Genomic DNA, 9,992 nt, shown 5'->3' on the forward strand with positions numbered 1-9,992 from the left:
AAAAACGTAATGGCAGCCATTTTGAAAAGGGTGTGTGTTTGCCCTGTTAACCCCACCCACACAATGTCTACATCTTTAGAAAGCCCTGGATGTCCTCTTCAGAACACAATTTGACCCAAATGGATAGCATAAAGAATACTTGAGTTACACTAGTTAGACCAATGTCCTCCACAGAGGACAAAAATGAATTGTCAGGACCCAGGAGGATATATATACTGTATATATATATATATATATATATATGTATATATATCCCTTTTTCTAACAGGGATGCCAATTCCTGGCTGAGGGCCGGGGATTTTGCGGGGTCTTCTACCAGATACGTTCTGACCCCACAGAAAGTGGGTGGCCAGCATCGGAACTGTAATGTGTATTCCTTGGACAGAGTGGACACCACCCAAGGGTCTGTGGTCTCCCTCTCCCAGAAGCTGAGTTGCTGCTGGGAGAAGCGTGCGACACCAGCCCATCTGGCCTCAGGTTCGACCCCCCCCCCCTCCTAGAGTCTTTAGGGGGGGTGATCACTGGGGCCGGTGTTCTTGGCACCTGAAAGGTTGGCCAGGAAGAAGCACGGAGGTGCTGATCATAGTGCCCCGTATTGTGAGAGACTCAAGGCTGTCCACCTGGGCAAGCAGGTGGATAGTAGTGGCTGTGTCCGGAAGGCAAGGGACCCCTGCCTCCTGGAACAGGACCTGGGCCCCGCTGCAGACCAACAAACCTCTGCCTTGCCTGATCTGCCTGTGCACTGTGATCCAGTGCCTGCTGAGCAGCAGGCCCAAGGATCTGGAACAAGACCTGGAACCACTGGAAGGGTGCAGAGGGTGCGACGACATGCTTCCGACAAGGGGGACTGTGCTTGCCAGACCTGGTGGCGAGCCAGTGTCACTGTTGACATCAACCTTCCAAGCTCCCTAGACATGAAAGCAAAAGTCTGAAGGGATACATCACTAAGGGTCTGGGCAGAAGAGTCTGCACCAGATTCCTGCAGGGTCTAAGACAAGGCCAGAATGAGGTGAGAAAGACGCCCCATGTATGCTGCTATATTGTAACTCTTAGCAAGGAGATCTACTAAGCTACCATACTAAGCTAAAAGAAGCATCTTTGGGGAGGAGGCATGCCATGTGGTCAGTGCTAGATGAACTACAGATAGATAATTTTAAGGTAGCTTCTTTTGGAGTAATTGGAAACTTGGAAAAACTAAATTATCTTCATCATGTTTGGACAAAGCACTGTAAAAAATATGTTTCATAGACAAGCACTTGAAGATGAGATAATTTTGTTCATAGGTGGTAAAAAGTTTACCCAGAGAGACTTTGTTTCACATAGGCCTAATGTATAGGAATAGACCTTGTCACATTTTCAAATGTGCAGTACATGCCTTATTTTCAAGGTATACTTTGCAGGATACTCCTTAAAAAATAATGTATAAAGTCGTTAAGTAAACCCTCTCGAAAATCACTTATGAAAAAAAAATGCATATATAGTAAGGCAAAACACCATGAGGACACAACATATTCCAAAATCAATCTGGGGTTGGCTTTCACTTGGATGATACTGCTTATCAATAGTCACTGACATTTTCTGCATAGTAGACCTTTAATCATAGTAAAAACTGTGTTAGCACAGTAACACTGAATATCCCCAATGCAACGAGGCCCACTGAACTATCAGGTAAAATAATTGCAGATAGTTTTAGTTTTGTTTTATGAGGTTTATTGGACAATATGTAATGGTTACAGTAGAAAGCCTATGCACATTATAGTAAAGTACACATCAACACTGGAAATAGAGTTTCTGAAATCTTCACCCTGCCCTTAGTTTTACAAAAGGTCCATTTTCAGTAACCTAATCACAGTTTGCATGTGGATAAAAGGTCAAAACATGTAGAAAAATACCCCTGCACATGTGAACTCAGCCTTAATTTGACAGGTCCAATGGTCATTTGTTGTTCTGAAGTGGAGATTTTCTGACAAGCCATTTTAAATACTGCTTAGTCACAAAGTTTGTCTTTTATTTCCCAGTGTTTCATTTGTGTATGTTTAATCACAAGCAGGTTAATGACAAATATGTTACAAATATGGGATGATATATTTTTCAGATATTATCATATTTATTTTATTCCTTAATACCAGAAGACACACAGTCATGTAGCCACAGAGTGAATTTTGCGAATCAGTAGAGCAAAGTGTGTTGTCTGAGATGTGTAAACCACTGTACAAAAAACAGACTCCGGTAAATGAATTAAGTAAATAAACAAAAGAAAATACTTATAGAAAGCACATATTTTATAGTATCATTAGTGCTATTATTATTATTATTATTATTATTATTTTAGAGCACTTCCAAATAAAAAAGAGGCATATGATTCAGCAGCCTAATGTAAATGTGCAAAACTTCCATTCTTCAGTCTGATGATTTAACTCATAAGCAAAACACCCACCTGGTTAAGCAGTGCATATGTCATTTTAATTAAGTAATTAAAATCAACTTAATATTTGTTTTTAAAAGTAATAACATGCAGAAATCTGTTCCGAATCTTTGTCAATTTGAAACCATAAATGAGAGGATTTATAATGGGGGGTATGACAAGAAATTGTATTTCAATAAAGTTTTGAACAGTCTGAGGTAAATCTTTTGAACCAAATCGCATGTTCATGAGATCAAAAACTATTGTTACAAGGAAGGTGAGTAAGGAGGTTAAATGTGGCACACATGTTTGCATGAACTTCCTCCTGTTCTCTATTGAATTCACACATGTTTTGATGAGATACATATAAGACCAAACTATAAATAATCCATGGAAGACATAAATGAATATTGTAATGTATGCAACAATACCATTAACCATAGTATCAGCTGGGAAACAAGCAAGTTTAACAATCATCCAGTTCACACAAAAAAGTCTGGCGATAAATGGGCTGCATAACGTTAATCTAGATGCCAGAATAACATTTATGCCCAGCATGCAAAAAGGTGCTGACCAGGAGAAACACACTAACGTTAACAGTCTTTGCTTTGACATGATACGGTGGTAGACTAGGGGTCGACATATAGCCGCATATCTGTCATACGCCATGACTGCAAGAATAGACAGATCACTGCAGGCAAATGAATACATTACCAGAGCCTGAACATGGCATCCAGCATAAGAGATAACATGAACAGGAGAAAGCAGATCCCAGAGGAACTTGGGGTAGAAACCTGCTGTCCCATAAAGCCCATTCATGCAGTTCACACACAATAGAATATACATTGGTTCATGCAGGTTTTTATCCAAGATGATGATGACAATAAGAGTAACATTTGCAAGCAAAATGAAAAGGTAACACAGTAAAGTGAGGGAGAAGAGAACAGCTCGGTGGTTCGTTGTCTCATTTAAACCTGAAAGAACAAACAGTGTTATTAGAGAGACATTATCCATCCTGGTAAGAAAAACTACACCTACATTTTGTTCTGTGTTGTGTACCTCCATAGTGACTTTTCCCTCATCTCACTGTTATTAATATCTTGTCTGACTACAGCAACACGAGCTGGGGACCAAATCAGCCAATCAACACTCAGAAGGTGCTTCTCTCTTTTTTCAGTGTGTAGCAATTTACTTTAGGCTACAAGCAATGCAATGCAGTGAGCAACACAAAACCCAAAAACACTAGGACTGCTGAAGTTTCCACCAATGTTATTTTTTCAAGCTTGCTGTTGTATCCAAACTAGAGTTCTACACAGGCCTAAAAATAAGACCAAGAACTGGCCTGTACTCACACCTTTCACACCCAACCTGACTTAACCTGCCTGATACTGCAGAATCTGAGACCTGAAACTGACCCAAGACCAAGGCGATATTTTTGTTCCTTTTCAGTCCATACACTCTGTTGAACACATCCGTATGGTGATTGCATCCTTGTGAGACCAACCTAAAGAACCTCTTAAAAATGCCTGTTAAGGCAAATGAAACTTCTTGTCCTGTGTCTTCAAAAGACCACACAGTCTGTATTTGCACCTCACATCACTTAACCTGACTACAGCAGAACCCTTGCAGCTAACTAGCCACACTCTGCGCCGTTCAGTTTAGCTAATGGATATTTGTTTAGCATTGGCTTATTAATAACTTGCTTGTTTAGCAAGCTATATCATGTAGTGAAATGGTCCCAGAGAAAAAGGTAGTTCTCCTAGCTGGTCTAACAAAGCTGTAAAGATTAAAAGAATACTCCAACGATTTGGGAGTAATGCCATTTCTCTATCATTTTCATAGTGAAACAACATGATCCATATCTTTTTTGGGTCTGTACGTCCAGTGGCTGGGTTTCAGTGGTTAGCATTGTGGCTTAGCTTAGCGAATACAATTAAAGTCTATAGGGGGTTAGTAGCCTGCTCGGTAAAAGTGAACAAATAAACGTTACAGAAACCCTGAAGCTGGCATTTCTACACATGCATTTAAAATAAACATGTTTAAACGTTAATTCAAAAAATGAGAGTCCTTTTTAGTTGTATTAGAAGAAGTTTGATACACGGAACTATACGTGTTTACGTCCTGCGCTGTGATCCGTGGAGGGATACACTGGTGAGCAGACACAGACGTAGCCTGTAAACAAAACGATATCTCCAGACTATAGTAGCTGCAATGGACGATTTTGAAAGCGATTTTGAAGAGTTTCTTGTAGCGGACACAGATCCAGAGCCATACCTGTTTGAGCCGGAGTAAACAGATGAGGAACTCCAGGTGTTGGATGCTGAGCGGGCGAGAAGAGAGGCTGAATCCTCCGAGGCAGCGGAACAGCAAGGGGCCGAGGGGAGATGGAGGTCAGGGGATGATTGGTGGTGTAGCTGTGGGGCTTGCCAACCTATGCCATTCGGAGGTGGAATCATTTTGCTGCACAGAATGGGATTCGCTGCTACCATCATTGGGGAGGCTAGAGATATATCATCAGGAGGAAAACTGCTGCAGAGAGTGCACCACAAGGAGTGAAAACTTTGCAGCAATCACTAATCCTGGCGTGATTGAAACATTTTTTCATGTTCCTAAGATAAACTGGAAAAAACACCCCAGGCCTGCAGGAGCTGATGGACAGCTTTCAGTCGAGTGAGTAATATCGTCCGTGTCATCTCTTTTTGCTTTTACCGAGTGACCTAGCATACCTGTAGCCAGTAGCCAGCTGCAGCTGTTGCTCACTGGTGTATCCCTCCGCCCAGGGCGTAAACACACTATACTTCCGTGTATCAAACTTCTTCTCAAATGACTAAAAAGGACTCTCGTTTTTTGAATTAATGTTTAAACATGTTTATTTCAAATGCACGTGTAGAAATACTAGCTTCCGGGTTTCTGTAACATTTAGTTGTTCACTTTTACTGCAGGCTACTGACCCCCTATAGACTTCAATTGTATTCGCTAAGCTAAGCAGCAGTGCTAACCGCTGAGACCCAGCCACTGGACGCACAGACCCAAAAAAGATATGGATCATGTTGTTTCACTATGAAAATGAGAGAGAAAGGGCATAACTCCCAATTCTTCGGAGTATTCCTTTAAGTATTGCCTATGTTGAAGTGGAATGGTCCCAGAGAAAAAGGTAGTTCTCCTAACTGGTCTAACAAAGCTGTAAAGATTAAGTATTGCCTATGTTGAAGTGTTGGCAGTGATACATAATGCTTGCCTGCTATTTTTATTTTAGAATGCTGCACGTGAAAGCTGCAGCCTCAAGACCCGTGCACACAATTGCAGACTCCCAAAGACAGCCCCGGAGAGACGTTTGGCATTCCTGTTGAAGGTACCGCCAAGGTAAGCCACTTGTTGTGACCCACTGTTGTCCGAAGTCCTCCCAAGAGTTGGAACAAAAGTGGGGACTGTGAGGGCAGAGCAGGGGTGTCATAGGGAGAACAGATGTTATGTTAGACCCAGATGACTTAACTTTGTTTACGGACTACGTACTGTTAGATGTGCTGTCTGATGAGCTGTCTCTTGTCCCTTCATAAGGTTTCTCTGAGAATGACACCAGAGTTGGGCGCACAAGGGCCTCAAAGTGCCATGGCAAACTCCAGGTCCTCACAAATAGCAAGCTCAGTTCATGGGCAGTTTTTCTCCCCCAGCAGCTGACAATATTAAGACACAAATAGCCTGTTATCCCTGACTTTGCACTGAAGCTCTCACAGTCCTGATGGTCTAGCAGATATGTGAATGCAATGTTGATGATGATAAAAAACATGAGCTTTGGCACCCTGTTAGAGCATGCCCTAAGGAAGATTTTTGGCTGTAGGGCCATAGCATATTTGTCCTATGGCACCAATGGCCGTCACCAGTGCTACTGATCCTAGATCACTCCCTAGGATCTTGATTCTGGTGGCCAATCCTACATTTTCAAGGATAAGGAATGCAGTGATACTATTTACAACATGCTAGAAACTACCTTCTTATATGCGTATGGCATTCATTGAACTAAGTGTTAGTAAAACCATCAAATATTAGCAGAGTCACCCATATTTTCCTGAATTACAGACTCAGTTGTGTGCAGACCTCCGATGTTTATGTGTATGTATCTATTTTAGAGCGCAACCAATATATTGGTTTGGCCAATATATGACCCATTATTTGACTTATTTTTGTGTGACAACATCGGGATCAGCAGTTATGCAGTTGATGTGTCCTATTTTTTTCACAAGTACAGTACAGGCCAAAAGTTTGGACACACCTTCTCATTCAATGCGTTTTCTTTATTTTCATGACTATTTACATTGTAGATTCTCACTGAAGGCATCAAAACTATGAATGAACACGTGGAGTTATGTACTTAACAAAAAAAGGTGAAATAACTGAAAACATGTTTTATATTCTAGTTTCTTCAAAATAGCCACCCTTTGCTCTGATTACTGCTTTGCACACTCTTGGCATTCTCTCCATGAGCTTCAAGAGGTAGTCACCTGAAATGGTTTCCACTTCACAGGTGTGCCTTATCAGGGTTAATTAGTGGAATTTCTTGCTTTATCAATGGGGTTGGGACCATCAGTTGTGTTGTGCAGAAGTCAGGTTAATACACAGCCGACAGCCCTATTGGACAACTGTTAAAATTCATATTATGGCAAGAACCAATCAGCTAACTAAAGAAAAACGAGTGGCCATCATTACTTTAAGAAATGAAGGTCAGTCAGTCCGGAAAATTGCAAAAACTTTAAATGTGTCCCCAAGTGGAGTCGCAAAAACCATCAAGCGCTACAACGAAACTGGCACAAATGAGGACCGACCCAGGAAAGGAAGACCAAGAGTCACCTCTGCTTCTGAGGATAAGTTCATCCGAGTCACCAGCCTCAGAAATCGCAAGTTAACAGCAGCTCAGATCAGAGACCAGATGAATGCCACACAGAGTTCTAGCAGCAGACCCATCTCTAGAACAACTGTTAAGAGGAGACTGCGCGAATCAGGCCTTCATGGTCAAATAGCTGCTAGGAAACCACTGCTAAGGAGAGGCAACAAGCAGAAGAGATTTGTTTGGGCCAAGAAACACAAGGAATGGACATTAGACCAGTGGAAATCTGTGCTTTGGTCTGATGAGTCCACATTTGAGATCTTTGGTTCCAACTGCCGTGTCTTTGTGAGACGCAGAAAAGGTGAACGGATGGATTCCACATGCCTGGTTCCCACTGTGAAGCATGGAGGAGGAGGTGTGATGGTGTGGGGGTGTTTTGCTGGTGACACTGTTGGGGATTTATTCAAAATTGAAGGCACACTGAACCAGCATGGCTACCACAGCATCCTGCAGCGACATGCCATCCCATCCGGTTTGCGTTTAGTTGGACGATCATTTATTTTTCAACATAGTTTCAGTGAGAATCTACAATGTAAATAGTCATGAAAATAAAGAAAACGCATTGAATGAGAAGGTGTGTCCAAACTTCTGGCCTGTACTGTATATTAAACAAACAAACAAAAAACAACAACAACATATTCTTCATTTATCCTGTACTTCTTTGTTGGTGTAATTGCTATTTACTAAATTATCCATTAGAGGGAGCTCTTGTCATTTGTGCCTCCAATATTCTCCGCTGCAAGACTTGTCTGCACAGATTTAATTGCAGCAGTAAAGGTACTGCATATGTGCACTTCCACACAGACATTTTTTCTCAGTACTCAATAATATACATGAACATTTTGAATTATGTTTGTTAATGTTTATCAATCCTTATTACCAATCGAGCTAGCTAGCTAACATATTTGGCTATCTTTAGCAAGCTGGCTGGCTAGCAAGCCTTTATGAAGCAGCAGTGAAAATGTTGCACTTTTTGACAAAATATTGGTCAAATCATCAGTAATCTGTTAGCTAACACTTATTTGTATGTTTTCAGCTGAGGGACAATGCCAGAACTTTTCAAGGTAGTGAATCTTCATGAGCCGGAAACATCAGATACACAGCGCTATTGACACCTCGGTATACCCTTCCTTGACAGCATCTCCTCGGTGCAGAAGGATGCAGGTATCAGCCTCCTCATGTGTGGTGGTCTAGAACAACTGCTCACCATTGGCGCCATAGGCCAAATATGCCATGGCCCGATAGCCAAAAATCTTCCTTAGGGCATGCTCTAACAGGGTGCCAAAGCTCATGTTTTTATCATCAAAAAGCACAATTCCTTCAGATATTTCACATATCTGCTGGACTATGAACATTACGTAAGGCTCCACTCTCACTGCTGCTGGGCTAAGCAACACCCCTCCAACTGGATGAGATACTGACTGTCCATCTGGTGCAGGAACCCAAACTGGTGAGCAGTAAACCCACTCTATCACCAGCCAAAGTGCAGATTTTCTGCCTCTCAGCCGGTATTCCTCATTGGAGTATTTGATAATGCATGACTATAATGCACAAGCCGAGTGGTGGAGGGTTTCAGGTTCGGTGACGGGAGGATCTCGTCCCTGCTTTTTGCAGATGACGTGGTCCTCCTAGCCTCATTGAACAGCGACCTCCGGCTCTTGCTGGGACGGTTCGCAGCCGAGTGTGAAGCGGCTGGGATGAGAATCAGCACCTCCAAGTCTGAGGCCATGGTCCTCAGCCAGAAAAGGGTGGACTGCCCACTGCAAGTCAGGGGGGAGGTCCTGCCTTAGGTGGAGGAGTTTAAGTATCTTGGGATCTTGTTCACTAGTGAGGGTAGGATGGAGCAGGAGATTGACAGGCGGATTGGGGTGGCATCAGCAGTGATGCAGGTGCTTAACCAGTCCGTTGTGGTGAAGAGGGAGCTTAGCCAGAAAGTGAAGCTCTCGATTTACCGGTTGATCTACATTCCAACCCTCACCTTTGGTCACGAGCTCTGGGTAGTGACCGAAAGAACGAGATCGCGAGTACAAACGGCGGAATTGAGTTTCCTCCGCAGGGTGGCTGGGCTCAGCCTTAGAGATAGGGTGAGGAGCTCGGATATCTGGGAGGGACTCGGAGTAGAGCCGCTGAGTAACTCTGCTGAGTAACTCCACATCGAGAGGAGCCAGTTGAGGTGGTTCGGGCATCTGGTAAGGATGCCTTCCGGACACCTCCCTTGGGAGGTGTTTGGGGCATGTCCAACCGGGAGGAGACCTCGGGGCCGCCCCAGGACAAGCTGGAGGGATTACATCGCCCAGCTAGCCTGGGAACGCCTCGGGGTTCCCTCGGAAGAGCTGATGGAAGTGACTGGGGAGAGGACAGTCTGGGCTTCTTTGCTGAGGCTGCTGCCCCTGCGACCCAGACCCGGATAAGCGGAGGACAACGAGTATGAGTATAATGCACAAATCAGCAATAACAATGTAGCTGGTTAGCTACCCAGACATCAGCATAATAACTAGCGTTCTTTTTTTTTTGTGCTTTTTATAAAGAAAAGGACCATGATACATCAAACGACATTAACCTAAGATAATACAATGGTAAAAATTATTTTAATTTTTTGTTAAGGTCTCTATGGTCTCTTTGAATGTTAGAAAATTCCATGCCTGGTGGATACATCTGAAAACACAGTTCATAAGTGAAAACAAGTTGTGTTCACACTAGTGTTTT

At 42.9% G+C, this 9,992-nt stretch overlaps 1 protein-coding gene across 1 annotated transcript; it reads right to left on the reverse strand.

Moving 5' to 3' along the window:
- Nucleotides 1–518: 518 nt before the first annotated feature.
- Nucleotides 519–8,505, reverse strand: LOC125899191 (olfactory receptor 142-like). Its single transcript, XM_049593269.1, has 4 exons — nucleotides 8,494–8,505; nucleotides 4,679–4,835; nucleotides 2,513–3,378; nucleotides 519–908 (listed from the first exon to the last, which is right to left on the reverse strand). The coding sequence occupies exons 1-4, from the start codon at nucleotides 8,503–8,505 to the stop codon at nucleotides 519–521; spliced, it is 1,425 nt and encodes a 474-aa protein (XP_049449226.1).
- Nucleotides 8,506–9,992: the final 1,487 nt, after the last annotated feature.

The sequence above is a fragment of the Epinephelus fuscoguttatus genome, linkage group LG13 (assembly GCF_011397635.1).
Source record: "Epinephelus fuscoguttatus linkage group LG13, E.fuscoguttatus.final_Chr_v1".
Classification (NCBI taxonomy): domain Eukaryota; kingdom Metazoa; phylum Chordata; class Actinopteri; order Perciformes; family Serranidae; genus Epinephelus; species Epinephelus fuscoguttatus.